Below are 17,091 nucleotides of genomic sequence, written 5' to 3' on the forward strand. Positions count from 1 at the left end.
ACCACCAGCCTCCGCGTGGTGAGAAACACTTTTGAACGATGCGAACTGGTTCGAAAGATCTTTCAAAATCACAGAGTCAAGTTCGAGGAAAAAAACATTGCTCTCAACAGTGATTATGGAAAGGAACTGGATGAAAGATGCAGGAGGGTCTGTGAAGTTCCCTCCCTCCCTGTTGTGTTTATTGATGGCCATTATCTCGGGGTAAGTAAAGCATTGAGCCTGTGTTTTGTTCTGCCGCCTGAAGGAACGGATGAAACCCTTGAGGAGTGAGAAAGAGGCTTTCTGCAAAATTGCCTGCCATGCTGCACTGATGGGAGCAATCACAGACACTGAGCCCTTTGTCTGTGGTACGTGCTGCACAGATCCACACTGAGAGCTGTGATCTGAGGATGCAGAAGAGAGCTGGGGAGAGGCTATTGGGAGATGCCAATCCACACTGATAGGTTTGATCTGAGGATGCAGGAGGTAACTGGGGAGAGACTATTAGGAGGGGGATTTATAAAGGCTGTAATACAATCTAAGATGGAGTAGCTTAGCTGAATAGATGAAACCAGCACCAGAACAAGAAGACACAGTCTCAAGCTGTGCCAGGGGAGTTTCAGGCTGGATGTGAGGAAGAAATTCTTCATAGAGAGAGATTGGCCATTGGAATGTGCTGCCCAGGGAGGTGGTGGAGTCACCCTCACGGGGGGTGTTGAGGAGGAGACATAATGGGGTGCTTGGTGTCATGGTTTAGTTGATTAGAAGGTATTGGATGATGGGTTGGACACAATGATCTCAAAGGTCTCTTCCAACCTGGTCTGGTCTATTCTATTCTATTCTATTCTATTCTATTCTATTCTATTCTATTCTATTCTATTCTATTCTATTCTATTCCATTCCATTCCATTCCATTCCATTCCATTCCATTCCATTCCATTCCACTCCACTCCACTCCACTCCACTCCACTCCATTCCATTCCATTCCATTCCATTCCATTCCATTCCATTCCATTCCATTCCATTCCATTCCATTCCATTCTATGAATATCAGGAGAAATCTTGTGGCTGTTTGTATTATTCTTTCATGGGAACTTGTACATATCATTGACCATGGAAGAGGAGCACACAGAGCATAAACCTGTCACTTAGTGTTTGCTTAGAATCACAGAATTGTCAGGGTGGGAAGGGAGGTTCTCCTCCCTCTCTACTCTGCCCAGGTGAGGACCCATCTGGAATATTGTGTCCAGTTCTGGGCCCCTCAGCTCAAGAAGGACCTCAGAGAACTGCTTAAGAGAGTCCAGCATAGAGCCATAAAAGTGATTAAGGAAGTGGAACATCTTCCTTACAAGGAGAAACTGAGGGAGCTGGGGTTCTTCAGCTTGGAGAAGAGGAGACTAAGAGGTGGCCTCAGTCATGTTTGTGAATATGTAAAGGGTGAGTGCCAAGAGGCTGGAGCCAGGCTCTGCTGTGTGATGCCAAATGACAGCACAAGGGGCAATGGTGGAAGCTGAGGCATAGGAAGTTCCATGGAAACAGGAGGGAGAATTATTTCACTGTGAGGGTGACAGAGCACTGGAACAGGCTGCCAAGGGGGGTTGTGGAGTCTCCCTCTCTGGAGATATTGAAGACCTGCCTGGATGAGTTCCTGTGTGATCTGGTATAGGTGATCCTGCTCTGGCAGGGGGGTTGAACTGGATGATCTCTTGAGGTCCCTTCCAGCCCCTAGCATTCTGTGATTCTGTGACCTCAAGGATCATCTACTTCCAACTCCTCACAACACTTTGAAAGTAAACTGCTCCACATCATATGGAGAACTTGTTTGGAATCCTGAATCAGGAAAAAAAAAACAAAGTTTATGACTAACTTCTTCAAAGCTTCACTGAAGGTGGAGAGGGATAAAGCTTTCCATAAGCTATCTGACAGAGCCTGCTTCTGAGCACCTACAAAGCAAATGGAGCCTGCCCTGGACAGCATCTATGTAAACAAGAACAGCTAGGAATTGAAAAAGACAAATTGTTGAGAAGTGAAATCAGTTCACAGTGATGCAGTTGTTTAAACTGTTGCAAACTAACAGAATGTTTAAGAGCAGATTTCCAGAGGATACAGCAAATGTGCTCATTATTTAGAAAGTCTTGCAAATGTTTACAACTCATAGTTTCATAGATTCATAGTTTCATAGTTTCATTCAGGGTTGGAAGGGACCACAAGGATCATCTAGTTCCAACCCCCCCTGCCATGGGCAGGGACACCCCACACTAGACCAGGCTGGACAGAGCCTCATCCAGCCAGGTCTTAAACACCCCCAGGGACGGGGCCTCAACCCCGTAGCTCTTGATTCCTCCTGCTTACCTGGCAAACAGAGGGAAAAAGAAAAAGCATGATGCTTGAAGTAGTCATAGAATAATAGAATCATAGAGTTGTTAGGGTTGGAAGAGACCTCAAGGATCATCTAGTTCCAACTCCCCTGCCATGGGCAGGGACACCTCACACTACATCAGGCTGCTCACAGCCACATCCATCCTGGCCTTAAAAACCTCCAAGTTTGAGGCTTCTACCACCTCCCTGGACAATGTGTTCCAGTGTCTCACCACCCTCATGGTGAATAAGATCTGTGTTGAATATGAAAATAACAGTTTAGGATGTCAGACCTTACACATGCATTTAATTTTGTAGATGAAGTCTGTGTCTGTAATCACAGTATCACAGTATCACAGTATCACAGTATAGCTAAGGTTGGAAGAGACCTCGAGGATCATCGAGTCCAACCTGTCACCACAGACCTTATGACTAGACCATGGCACCAAGTGCCACGTCCAATCCCCTTTTGAACACCTCCAGGGTCGATGACTCAACCACCTCCCTGGGCAGCACATTCCAATGATGAATGACTCTCTCAGTGAAGAACTTTCTCCTCACCTCGAGTCTAAACCTCCCCTGGCACAGCTTGAGACTCTGTCCCCTTGTTCTGGTGCTGGTTGCCTGGGAGAAGAGACCAACCCCTTCCCGGCTACAACCACCTTTCAGGTAGTTGTAGAGGGCAAGGAGGTCACCCCTGAGCCTCCTCTTCTCCAGGCTAAACAACCCCAGCTCCCTCAGCCTCTCCTCATAGGGCTTGTGTTCAAGGCCTCTCCCCAGCCTTGTTGACTGAATGTTGGTTTAGCTACAGAATTGGCTCATTTTAGAAACCTCTAGAGTAGAAGACAGGGGGAAACCAGCCCAGCTCTGCCCTGTTGCAAGACACTAACTTCAAATGGAAATCTATAACCCAAACCTGTATTCTGGTACTCTGCATCTACAATCCTGTTGATATTTGGAGTCACCTTTTCATTAAGGTCAGCCTGTACTTTTGCACTTCATTTTATCTGTAAGTGGGGAGGGAAAAAATAAAAGGACAGAAAAAAAAGATCAGAGTTGAAAAGATTCTGGGAAGTGGCAGAAAGAAAACAGCTTGGGAGCTCAGAGAAGGTAATTGTCTTGAGCGCTAAAGAACCAGCAATTAGCACCGCCAGCAAGGCTGTGATTTGTGAAGGCAAACTATTTTTAAACCCAGTGGGGTGGTTGTGTTTGCACTGTTTAATGCTTCCAGTTTCACAAAAGATTTAAGGACCAAAATGAAATGTAATAAACAGCCAGGCATAATTGATATTGGGCCTGAATAAACACTCTAATCTCCTTGCTTCCTGCCCTCTTCCCAGCTCTCCATGCGCTCTGCGTGAGGCAGGTGAAAGATTTAAAGTGCCAAAAGGAAATGGAATGAACAGCCAGGCATAATTGATATTGGGCCTGAATAAACACTCTAATCTCCTTTCTCCCTACCCTCTCCCCCAGCTCCCCATGTGCTCTGCATGAGGCAGGTTTCCCCAAGTGCTGTAACAAATGCCTTTGCTGGCACAGGGCTCAACAGACCACTGCAACAACTGCACAGCCACCTGTGTGCAGAATGTTAGCAGTGATTTTTCACGTGGTTGCAGAGGATGTTTTGGTGAGTAACCTGAGTTCAAGAGCTCTCCAGCCAGCCAGGAGCTGCTTGGTTCAAAAGCAGCTTAAAATTCAACAGGATTCAGGCTAAGATTTGCTCATTTCATTATCATGTTCAAAGTGAAAGTAGTGAGTTATGGACTGGCTCCAAGAAAATCTCAGCCCTTGTATGATCAATTTGTCAGAAGAATTCAGTTACAATGCTGAAATGGATTGGATACATTATTTGCTCATCTGTAGGTGAAGCCTGGTTCCAGTCATTTTGGTGTGATGGATGGCCCATTAATGCACTGCTGCTTTCTCTCCCCCTTTTGCTTTGTTTCTGGAAGACCATGGGAAACTTGACTTTTAACAGGGGAGCAAGAGTGTAACAGGCAATATAATCTCCTTAAAACTATTTTGGCCAAAACAACCCCATGCAGAGCTACAGGCTGGGGTCGGAGTGGCTGGAGAGCAGCCAGGCAGAAAGGGACCTGGGGGCACTGGTTGACAGCTGGCTGAATATGAGCCATCAGTGTGCCCAGGTGGTCAAAAAGGCCAATGGCCTCCTGGCCTGGATCAGGAACAGTGTGGCCAGCAGGAGCAGGGAAGTCATTCTGCCCTGTACTCAGCACTGGTTAGGCCATACCTTGAGTCTTGTGTTCAGTTCTGGGCCCCTCAATTCAAGAAGGACATTGAGACATTTGAACATGTCCAGAGAAGGGCAACGAGGCTGGGGAGAGGTCTGGAGCACAGCCCTGTGAGGAGAGGCTGAGGGAGCTGGGTTTGCTTAACCTGGAGAAGAGGAAGCTCAGGGGAGACCTTATTGCTCTCTACAACTACCTGAAGGGAGGTTGTAGTCAGGTGGGGGTTGGTCTCTTCTCCCAGGCAACCAGCACCGGTACAAGAGGACACAGTCTCAAGCTGCACCAGGGGAGGTTTAGGCTGGATGTTAGGGAGAAGTTCTTCCCAGCAAGAGAGATTGGCCATTGGAATGTGCTGCCCAGGGAGGTGGTGGAGTCACCATCACGGGAGGTGTTTAGGAAGAGACTGGATGGGGCACTTGGTGCCATGGCTTAGCTGTCATGAGGTGTTAGGTATTTAGATAATAGGTTGGACTTGTTGATCTCTGAGGTCTTTTCCAACCTGATTGATTCTATGATTCTATTCCATGACTCTACTTAAGTATTGCATGGGGTGCTTTGAAGAGGTGCAGGAAAGAAGGGAAGGGAATTAGGGAGCTAGCTGTCTGTGGGAGACACAAATCTAGCTGTCCAACTACCTGCTAACAGGTGATCAGCAGTTTTTATCCCTTGTAGCTAAACTAATGAGGAAAGAATTTGGTGTTTTGGACTACAGACTTTTACTGCACAGCAGCTGCATTCACACTGTTTAACCCAAGAAAACAGAAATTATTTATCTGCTAAAAATACAGGAAAAGAAATGATCCTTGGGGAGGTTTCTTTCTTCTTCTTTTATTATTATTTTTAATTAAACTGAAATGAACCAGGATGGGAAGTTCAGTGTGAGCAGAGCCACCGGATGCCAACAGGAGCCCTGCAGCTGCCAGGCAACGGGAAAAGAGAGCCCCAGGATAAACCTCTCACTCACACTGGCAAGGAACCTCTGGCCACACACTCTGGTGAATGTGGCAAAATCCATTATCACATGGCAATTTTTATTCCTTGGCCTTCAGATGGATTCATGAGAGAGGTTGGCATTCATTCATTTAAGAAGAGAACTAAAGAGGGGGGCCTTTGCATATTGAAGAGGCCTGGTGAGAAGTATTCACCCCCAGTGCCTGGTGGAGGTGGCCTCTGAAGAAGACAATGCATCAGTGACTCCAAAGGCAGCAAGCTGGCTGGAACCTGTGCTGGGCTGATGTTTCTTTATCATGCAGTCAAGAACTAATGAAAGAATGTGGTCTCATAGGTAACAGTGTACAGTTTTATAATGCTTCTCATGACAATTATCTGATGATATGCAAATGCAACACAGAAATTCAGAAGCCTGGTGAGCCAGTCAATTAACAGGCAATATTTTTTCCTCTCTCTCTCTGTCTGTCTCTCTTTTTATAACTTTGCATATTTACTTCCAGACAAATCCTTTCCTGAAGGAGTTGGCATGTGAGGAGAGGCTGAGGGAGCTGGGGTTGCTTAGCCTGGAGAAGAGAAGGCTCAGGGGAGACCTTATTGCTGTATACAACTGCCTGAAGGGAGCTTGTAGTCAGGTCGGGGTTGGTCTCTTCTCCCAAGCAACCGGCACCAGAACAAGAGGACACAGTCAGTCTCAAGCTGTGCCAGGGGAGGTTTAGGCTGGATGTTAGGAAGAAGTTCTTCACAGAGATTGGCCACTGCTGGAAGTGTTTAAGAAGAGACTGGATGAGGCACTTGGTGCCATGGTTTAGTTGATTAGATGGTGTTGGGTAATAGGTTGGACTTAATCTCAAAGGTCTTTTCCAACCTGGTTAGTTCTGTATTCTGTATTCTGTAAAGGGAAATCTGTACTGAGCCATGCACCTTTCAGTGAGACATAAGGGGGAAAGAACAACCACCCAAACAACCCCTAATTAAAATAGGAACAGTTTTGAAATGGAAGAAGATTACTTTTGTAGAGATAAATGTAACAGCAGCACCAGAACACCACCTATGTGCATCTGTTAGAGTACACAGTGTCCAAGCTGTGCTGAAGCATGGAGAAGGCTGTTGGAATTCTGCAGGCTGTGTGGATAAATCCTCACAGCACTGTGGAATTTATCATTGCCTGCACAGGGGGAACGAAACAACACACACACACACACACCCACCCACACACACACACACACACACACACCCCTGCTTGGGCAGAAGCAGTAGGGAAAAAAAATCATATTTAGCCCCTGTCAAGCAAAGTCCTGAGTCCTGCAGTACAGCAGGCTTCTTAATCTTCCCATTTATTTCAGGATTGAATCCCTGCATTTCTTGACACATGCTGTCTAAATATCTGTCTGCCAGGAAATTGCAGGTTCCTGCTGCAGTGTGCTTTATACCAGCTGGTCCAATCCCTTCTTTTCACCTGAGGCTGCCTCCATTTGAAATGGAATTATGCCATCTGCTGGGATGTCAAAGCAGAATAACCCTCCCCCCTCCAAATTACTTCCAAGAAGGCAGAAAAAGCATTGGAGCATTCAGCTGCTCTTCTTACAAAGGCACAGTGGATTGTTAGGGGTTTATGCTATGCAGATTCCTTTCCCCCCCTGATGGAAAATGGATGCACAGTAGGGGAAAACAAGGCAAATAGAATCATCTAGCTGGAGTGCTAGCTCACTGTATAATAGATATTTTTCTTGGGTACTCCCCAAAAGAGTAAAATGAAAATGCTCCACAGAACAGGAAGGAATCACAGAATCACAGAAACATTCAGGTTGGAAATGCCCCTCAGGATCACCAAGTCCAACCCAGAGCCCTACTCTACAAGGTCCACCCCTAAACCATATCCCCAGGCACCACATCCAAACCACCTTCAAACACTTGTGGAACCTGTTTGGTTTGGGTTTGTGGGTTTTTTTTTTTGTCACATAAGGATTAAGCTTCCTTTTTGCTGCTTTCTAGTGGCCATTTCTGTTTAGTAGCTCTCAGGTGCCTCCATGCTTTGTTAACAAAAATGTGTCCAAATTTCTTCAATCTACTGAAGGTATAAATGCTACCTTGGAGACTTTTCCAGGTAGAAATCAATTTAGTTAGTGAGAGGGAAGAATCAGTGCTGCAGCCACACAGCTCCCTAAACCCTAAATTGTTCCATTAATGCATTTGCTGGCTGAGTATGCAGGACTGAACAACCCTTTCCCCAAAGCCATGAGACTTCAGCTAAAAGGAAGCAAAATGAGAAGTGATAACCATGAGTAACACAAATGGGTAGATTTAGATTGGATGTTAGGAAGAAGTTCTTCCCCATGAGGGTGGTGAGACACTGGCACAGGTTGCCCAGGCAGGTGGTGGAAGCCTCATCCCTGGAGGTTTTTAAGGACACTGTGGCAACCTGATGTAGTGAGGTGTCCCTGCCTATGGCAGGGGGGTTGGAACCAGATGATCTTTGAGGTCCCTTCCAATCCTAATAATGCTATGCTATGAAATACATTCTCTTGATGTTCAACTGATGGGGTTGAAATGCGTGGCACAGGGGCAGTTAAAATGATGATGCAATTATTGCATCAAATCACCCTGCATTTCAACACTTGTTTCCTCCCTTTTGCAGTGTAACACATCAGGAAGAGTGTGGTTCAATTAACCTGACAGCTCTTTACACATCAGTCTTTCAGTTCTTTGCAGATGAAGTTTGCCATTTCTGGTGCTGGTGCTATAATGCAGTGTAAATTTTCTCAGTTTATGGTGGATTCCCAAGCATTTAGTCATACTCTATGCATGTCTGCTGCCAAGGGGCACCTTGTTGGGAGAGGTGAAGAGCATGTGAGCTCTGGGGCACAGACTCGTTCATGCAGCCTGTCTCCTCACTGAGCCACAGTGGGGAAAACCTAGCAGGTGCAATAATCATACAATCATAGAATCAACAAGGTTGGAAAAAAACTCAGAGATCAAGTCCAACCTGTCATGCAATACCTAACACCTCATGATAACTAAACCATGGCTTCAAGTGCCACACCTATTCCTTTGCTGAACACCTCCAGGGATGGTGACTCCACCACCTCCCTGGGCAGCACATTCCAGCAGCCAATAACTCTTTCTGGGAAGAACTTTCTCCTCACCTCAAGCCTAATGGTAACTTGTGTGGGTGCATTCTGCTGCCTCAGCAATAGCCTCACCTGTAGACTTAACCAAAGTTTGGTTTTAAGGAAATAAGAGATGCAAATGTGTCCCCAAGAGAGATGTGGCAGTGTCATGCCAATGTCTGGCTGCATGTAAGGAGGAATGTGGAACCACAGAATCACCAAGGTTGGAAGAGACCTCAAAGACCATCACATCCAACTTGTCACCACAGACCTCATGACTAAACCATGGCCCCAAGTGCCATGTCCAATCTCCTCCTGAACACCTCCAGGGATGGTGACTCCACCACCTCCCTGGGCAGCACATTTCATTGGCTAATGACTTGGTGAAAAACTTTCTCCTAACCTCGAGCCTAAACTTCCCCTGGCACAGCTTGAGGCTGTGTCCTCTTGTTCTGTTGCTGGTTGCCTGGGAGAAGAGATCAATCCCTACCTGGCTACATCCACCCAGGGTAGTTGTAGAGAGCAATAAGGTCTCCCCTGAGCCTCCTCTTCTCCAGGCTAAACAATCCCAGCACCCTCAGCCTCTCCTCACAGGGTTTGTGCTCGAGGCCTCTCACCAGAGGCTCCTTCCCAAATTCAGCAGGTACAGCCAGATGCAGAGTCATATATCTATGTGCAGTCCTTGAGGATGAATTACCTCCTGAAAATGATGATGGTTTGCATCCAAGACAGGTGAACAACTGACTTGTTTAGTGACAGTACAGAACTGGGGCAGTAGGAAGCTTAGTGGACCTTGGACTTGTCCTAGCTCTGCAGTTAGTGGGACAATACATGAAACAACAATGTTAATGTCTGGGCCCTTCTCAAAAGAGAAATCCTTTGATGAACAAAAGTGGTCTAAGAAACTTGTTGAGTGATGCAGCCAAACTTGTGGTGTTTGTTTGCCACAAGAAGAGCAGCCCCTGCGCTCTTCCACCATCGCAGGGAGCTATTGAAGATGGCAGAAAAAGGATTCATAGGCTTGTGGCTTGAAGCTTAACTGGTTAACCAAATTAAAACTCCCTTCTCCCTGTTGTTTCTCTAAACATGTCCCTCATGCTTCCCTATGTAATTTTCAGGAGGGACAGACTGTTTAATGTTACACATCCCTTTGTGGGCAGTTGTGCACTGAGCACAGCCTAGCAAGGAAAGACAGACATCACTTTCTGTTCAGACAGCAGCTATTGGACTTATTTAACAGCAGCTTTAATTACTTTATTAATTACAGACTCTGTGTGGTAAGATTCATTAATCCAAAGGGAAGCTTAACCTCTGCAAAGTATCTTTTATTCCAATTTCACTTGAGGCAGCCCTTAATCAGGGAAGACAGGCTGAAACACTTCAACACATTGATAGCCCTTTGGACATTGAGGGGGGCTTTCATTTTAAAAGCATATTAATAAGGCTTTCCACTTTGAAAGCAACACAGCTGGCTGACTGAATGTCACCTGAAATATAAATCCTCTAATATATGAATCTATGTAACGGGAAAGCTGTCAGACTTTTAATTACACTGCTGTAAAAGCCAGTCAGCGTTATCACGCAGCATCGCTGTATCACGGAACACAAGCCGCCGGAATGCTTTTGCCACAGCTGTTGCTGTGCAGAAGAAATCCCTTCCCAAACAGGGGCAAATTGGGGCTTGTCTAGCTCAGGGAGTTCTGCAGTGTTGCAACACCCTCGATAAGGCTGCAAATCCTTAGTGTCTCTGCACCAGGCAGGCGGTGCAAGCTTTGTCCCGAGCTGCTGCAGTGTATGCGCAGAGCTGATAGTTGGGGGGGTTGCCTTGACTGACTTACTCTGTTGTGTCAGTGGCTCCTGTTGCCCCTTCTGTGTGAAAGCAGAAAGATCAGAGGGCAGTTGTGAAAGGGGCTGAAAGGGAACAGCTTAGTGCATGTGTTGAAGATGGCACACTCTGTGACCACCATCTATATGTGTCCAACTCTAGAGGTCCTTCCCAGCCAGCACATTCTATGATTCTGTGATCTCTAACAGGTTTTAATAGAAGAGTCAGCACAAGCAAGGCTATCAGAGAAGGGCCACAAGGATGAGCAGAGGGCTGGAGCACCTTTCCTATAGCACAGACAGAGAGTTGAGGCTGTTCAGTCTGGAGAAGAGAAGGCTCCGAGGAGACCTAAATGTGGCCTTCCAGTATCTGAAGGGGGCCTACAGGAAAGCTGGGGAGGGACTTTTGAAGGTGTCAGGTAGTGATAGGACTAGGGGGAATGGAACAAAACTAGACATGGGGAGATTCAGATTGGATGTTAGGAAGAAGTTCTTCCCCATGAGGGTGGTGAGACACTGGCACAGGTTGCCCGGGGAGCTGGTGGAAGCCTCATCCCTGGAGGTTTTTAAGGTCAGGCTGGATATGGCTCTGGGCAACCTGCTGTAGTGTGAGGTGTCCCTGCCCATGGTAGAGGGCTTGGAACTGGCTGATCCTTGAGGTCCCTTCCAACCCTAACAATTCTATGATTCTATGATCAGAGTCTCCATCATCCTCCGTGACTAATTAACTACAACAAATTACCTTATAGTGGCTTCTTTTCATAAAAACTCTCTCTGAAATTGTAGCCCTGTAAGAGCACCATTCACTGAAGGAGTGACACTTGCAGTCACTAAAACCCTCAGAGTTTGCTTTTTAGCTGAGATGAAAAGCATAGAATGCATCAGGATGGAAGGCAATCTCAAAGGCCACCTTGCCCAATCACCCTGCAGTGAATGGGTCAGGAAACAGCTGGAGGGCTGAGCCCAGAGAGTGGTGATGAATGGTGCCATATCCAGCTGGAGGCCAGTCAGTAGTGGAGTTCCCCAGGAATCAGTTTTGGGCCCAATCCTGTTCAATATCTTTATTGATGATCTGGATGAGGGGATTGAGTCTATATCATCAGTAAGTTTGCAGACAACACCAAGATGGGAGCAGGTGTTGACCTGTTAGAGGGTTGTGTGCAGTTTCCTCTGTCTGTGTCTGAGTTTCCTCTATCTTTTCTTAGTCATCCACTGATTAGAAGTGTCTGGTTTTGGTACTATATTTTTTGGTACTATTATTTGGTGAATTCAGTTACATAAGTGAAGTGGAAGCATTCAAATGGAATGGAATGGAATGGAATGGAATGGAGTGGAGTGGAGTGGAGTGGAGTGGAGTGGAGTGGAATGGAATGGAATGGAATAGAATAGAATAGAATAGAATAGAATAGAATAGAATAGAATAGAATAGAATAGAATAGAATAGAATAGAATAGAACAGAACAGAACCAAACCAGGTCGGAAGAGACCTCCAAGATCATAGTGTCTAACCTATCATCCAACACAACCTAATCAACTAAACCATGGCACCAAGCACCCTATCCAGTCTCCTCCTAAACACCTCCAACAATGGTGACTCCACCACCTCCCTGGGCAGCCCATTCCAATGGGCAATCACTCTCTCTGTGAAGAACTTCTTCCTAACATCCAGTCTGAACCTCCCCTGGCGCAACCTGAGACTGTGTCCTCTTGTTCTGGTGCTGATTGCCACCTTCTAAGTAGAAGAAGAAGGAAAAAGAACCTTGACATCATCTTTAACACTAACTTTGTCTTCCATGATCTCACAGCATTTACTTTCAGGAGGTACAAAAGGAAAAATCACCTCAGTACCACCTCGGTTCAGATCACAGAACTCCTCAGATGCTTAATGCACTCTTATTATTGTTCATCTTTTTGTCTGCCTTTAATGTTGTTACATTATTTTCATTACCTTTCCCCTTTTTTTGGCCCTGCATTATAGAGTAGGCATATTAGGTCTTTATTCAGTGCCCAGCTGGCAGAACACTTGAAATATAATTTCCTCCTCTCATTTTGCTGCGTTCTCTGATGTGCTGTACATTTATCTCATTGCCAGTTTTGACACTGGGACTAGATATGGTTTGCCTTGGTTTTGGTTTTCATTCTGTCAGGAAGCACACCCTGCAAAACAAAGGGAAAACAATCAGGATTTCCAAGCTGTGTCACCCTTTATTAAAGGCAATGTGATATGCTCCCTGGTAATGAACTTCAGTCTCTCCTATTAGAACTGCAATTAGTCTCTCCTCTCCTTCCTCCTTTCATGAGCTTGTCCTAATTGCAAAAGCCTTTCTGTGAGTCAAATATATCTTCAGCCTGTTTGAATGTTCAAGACAAAAATCTTCTGATCATCTCTGGGTTTGGTTTATTCATTCTTTTTGTTTTGTATTTTCATGGTGACCTGGTTGACCTTTTTCTTCTTCTTGTTAACAGGGTGCTGAGAAAATTTTACTAATGAATGAATCTGGGGACCTGCAGGATCTCTTAACCAAAATCGAGGTAATTTGTCTTTCTGCCAATAAATATAAGGAGTGCACATTGAATGTTTGTCACTGAGTGGATCTGATTTCTTCAGCAGTTCCTTTGCTTCTGGTAGAAACTGTCAATCCCAAGTTCTTTCTCTGTGTTCCTCTGTGAATGAATGAATGATATCCAAGGGTCACAGCCCATTAAGCCTGAGAAAACGTGGATGGTGATGACATCAATCAAAATGTCCACTCTCTTGGTTTTGCCACAGCAGAAGAGGAAAGTCATTTTACCTTTTCTATAACTTAGAATCATAAAATCAATAAGGTTGGAAAAGACCTCAAAGATCATCAAGTCCAACCTGTCACCCAACTCCTCATGACTACTAAACCATGGCACCAAGTGCAATGGCCAGTCCCCTCTTGAACACCTCCAGGGATGGTGACTCCACCACCTCCCTGGGCAGCACATTCCAATGGCTAACAACTCTCTCTGTGAAGAACTTTCTCCTCAACTTCAGCCTAAATTTCCCCTGGCCCAGCTTGAGACTGTGTCCTCTTGTTCTGGGGCTGTTTGCCTGAGAGAGAGACCAACCTCCTCCTGGCTACTTCTGACATAATCATTGGTATTTACCTTTCACCATGCCCTAGGGGAGTCAGGCCTCTTGTGTGGATACTGCACCACTTCCTTGTGTACTGCTAGGAACCTGAACATCTGCATTCTCCAGGCTCCCTCATGGAGGTGGTTAAATCCCCATGCCTGGAGGTGTTGAAAAGATTCAAAGATGGGGTCCTGAGGGACATAGTTTAGCACCAGACCTGGTAGAGATCCATAATGGTTGGACTTGGTTATCTCAGAGGTCTTTTCCAACCAAAATGATTCTATGATTCCATGATTCCAGCTGGACATCTACAAAGTCTCACCATGCTTACTGTAAAGAATTTCTGTCTAATATCCAGTCTAAATCTACCCTCTCATTCCCTCTCATTCTACACAACAAACCCTTGTAAAAACTCCCTTCCTGGCCTTCCTGTAGGCCCCCTTCAGATACTGTAAGTTCTCTCTGGAGCCTTCTTTTCACCAGGCTGAATGACCCCAACTTTTGTAGCCTGTCCCTGTAGGGGAGGTGCTCCAGCCCACTGATATGGTTGTGTCATATGCAGCCTGTGACAGAACAAGAGGACACAAGAGGTATGATGTTACATTGTGCTATTTGAGGAGCTGAAAGGGTAGCAACACATATGTATGTGGTGCCAGAGCATGGAAAGCTCTTCTTGTCTTTGTTTTGGAAACAAACAAGTTTAGGAAAGATGTTGAGTTGCTGGAATGTGTCCAGAGAAGGGCAACAAAGCTACATTGTCTGTTTGGTCATAGAATCATAGAATTGTTAGGGTTGGAAGGGACCTTGAGGATCATCCAGTTCCAACCCCCCTGCCATGGGCAGGGACACCTCACACTACAGCAGGCTGCTCACAGCCACATCCAGCCTGGCTGCAAAAGCTCCAGGCATGAGGCTTCCACCACCTCCCTGGGCAACCTGTGCCAGTCTCTCACCACCCTCATGGGGAAGAACTTCTTCCTAACATCCAAGCTGAATCTCCTCATTTCTAGTTTTGCTCCAGACTTCTCTTGGTTACTCTATCTGCTGAGGTTTTGTAATTCAAAAGGTAATATCCATTTTGTGGAGAGGATTTTGACAGGATCAGAATCAAAGAGAATTTTACCTTCCATACCTTCTACCACTCTTCTGTTTGTAAATCCAGGATCATCCCACAGGGCTGTTTGAGAGAGTGGTGAAACAAATGTCAGTCTTGAGCAGAACTGAGATAACCATTTCCAGTTTTGTTCTATTCTCCCTAGTCCTCTCACTCCCTGACACTCTTAAAGTCCCTCCCCAGCTTTCTTGTAGGCTCCCTTCAGATACTGGAAGGCCACACTAAGGTCACAATTTGTGACTAGTGTTTTTTAGTGGTGCACAATTCTTCAGACTAAGTCTAGCAGGAATCACATGGATTGTTTTTTGTTCTTTGTAAATAAATCTGCAAAGCTTTTACTCATCAGTGCTGTGGTAAGTACCCAGGGTGGTGCAGCTTTGATGTAGAACTTTAAGCCAATCATGAAACAGAATAGTGACATTTTCATTGAAATCTCTTCTTGTGTTCTCCATTGTCTTAAATCCAATACAAAAATCGAGGAAAAGGATTGTTGTGCCCAGGAATTAAGGCAATTTAGGGACCCCAAGCTTTGCTTGCAGCAATTTTCTCCAAGTGTAACTGCTGAGTATTGATGGCCTTCCTTGTGCTTAAAGCTTTAGAATTCCACACCCATATATGTGACTAAGCCACTTATTTCCTCAAGCACGACTTGTCAGAAGCTATGAATTGCTTTTTTGATATGATCAGCTCTAACTGTAATCAGAACAACATGTTCAGCATGAGCATGCAATGGCTAAAAGCACCTCACTTAACACAGAGTGTAGAAAATACAATGCCACCATCAACTGCCTAGAGTTTAGATCCAATCTATTGCAATATCTCCCAGAACTGATGTAGACCTAGACTACATGGTTGATAGTAGTCTGAACATGAGCCAGCAGTGTGCCCAGGTGGCCAAGAAGGTCAATGGCATCCTGACCTGTATCAGGAATAGTGTGGACAAGAGGAGCAGGGAAGTCATTCTGCCCCTGTACTGAGCACTGGTTAGGCCACACCTTGAGTCCTTTGTCCATTTCTGGGCCCCTCAGTTTAGGAAAGAGGTTGAGTTGCTGGAACATGTCCAGAGAAGGGCAAAAATGCTGGGGAGGGGTTTGGAGCACAGCCCTGTGAGGAGAGGCTGAGGGAGCTGGGGTTGCTCAGCCTGGAGAAGAGGAGGCTCAGGAGAGACTTTCTTGTTCTCTACAACTCCCTGAAGGGAGGTTGTAGCCGGGTGGGGGTTGGTCTCTCCTCCCAGGCAACCAGCACCAGAACAAGAGGACACAGTCCCAAGCTCCACCATGGGAAGTTTAGGCTGGATGTTAGGAAGAAATTCTTCATAGAAAGAGAGCTTGGCCATTGGAATGTGCTGCCCAGGGAGGTGGTGGGGTCACCATCCCTGGAGGTGTCTAGGAAGAGCTCAGCTCTCCTGGAGCTCTCACTTTCCTATGCCTTATACGGGTTACACTGTGCGGTGACATTTCTGTCTTTCTCCTATTCTTCTTTGAGCAGAGAGTCCAGCACCCCCACGAGTGCCTCTCCTGCGGGGGCTTTGGTTTCCTGCCGTGCTCAGCGTGCCATGGGAGCAAGATGTCTGTGTTCCGGAACTGCTTTACGGACTCGTTCAAAGCCCTCAAGTGCACCGCCTGCAACGAGAACGGGCTACAGCGCTGCCAGAGCTGTGCGGGATGAGAGGGACACCTCCGCCTCTACAAACTGATTTTATGGTACTGCACCCCTTTGTAACAGGATTTTTTGTCTTGTTTTGGTTTTTTTGTAAAATTAATCTGTTTAGCCACTTCAGTCAATAAAATAAAAGAAAAAAATCCATCCACTTGTAGCATATTTCTGCTGGTTCCATCACTCGAGCTGTTTAGAATCATGGTATCATGGAATCAATAAGGTTGGAAAAGACCTCAAAGATCATCAAGTCCAACCTGTCACCCAGCACCTCATGACTACTAAACCATGGCACCAAGTGCCACGTCCAATCCCCTCTTGAACACCTCCAGGGATGGTGACTCCACCACCTCCCTGGTCAGTACATTCCAACTGCTAACAACTCTCTCTTTGAAGAACTTTCTCCTCACCTTGAGCCTAAACCTCCCCTGGCACAGCTTGAGACTGTGTCCTCTTGTTCTGGTGCTGATTGCCTGGGAGAAGAGAAGAACCCCCACCTGACTGCAACCTCTCTTCAGGTAGTTGTAGAGAGCAAGAAGGTCTCCCCTGAGCTTCCTCTTCTCCAGGCTAAACAACTCCAACTCCCTCAGCCTCTCCTCATAGTGCTGTGCTCCAGACCCCTCCCCAGCCTTGTTGCCCTTCTCTGGACACATTCAAGTGTCTCAATGTCCTTCTTAGATTGAGGGGCCCAGAACTGGACACAGCACTCACACTTACACTTGGGTCGTTACCATTTCATGAGCTCTGAAATGT

At 46.0% G+C, this 17,091-nt stretch overlaps 1 protein-coding gene across 1 annotated transcript in view; it reads left to right on the plus strand.

Moving 5' to 3' along the window:
* The window catches only part of GRXCR1 (glutaredoxin and cysteine rich domain containing 1), a 36,165-nt gene extending 19,794 nt beyond the window's left edge, over positions 1-16,371 (plus strand). The window contains exons 3-5 of the mRNA XM_068169544.1: positions 9-201; positions 12,935-13,000; positions 16,171-16,371. Coding sequence (XP_068025645.1) covers positions 9-201; positions 12,935-13,000; positions 16,171-16,350 — 439 coding nt within the window. The 3' untranslated portion in view covers positions 16,351-16,371. The remainder of the gene's footprint in view (positions 1-8; positions 202-12,934; positions 13,001-16,170) is intronic.
* Positions 16,372-17,091: the final 720 nt, after the last annotated feature.

Source organism: Melanerpes formicivorus, unplaced genomic scaffold (assembly GCF_026170545.1).
Source record: "Melanerpes formicivorus ecotype bairdi unplaced genomic scaffold, bMelFor1.0.p_v2 SCAF_190, whole genome shotgun sequence".
NCBI lineage: Eukaryota > Metazoa > Chordata > Aves > Piciformes > Picidae > Melanerpes > Melanerpes formicivorus.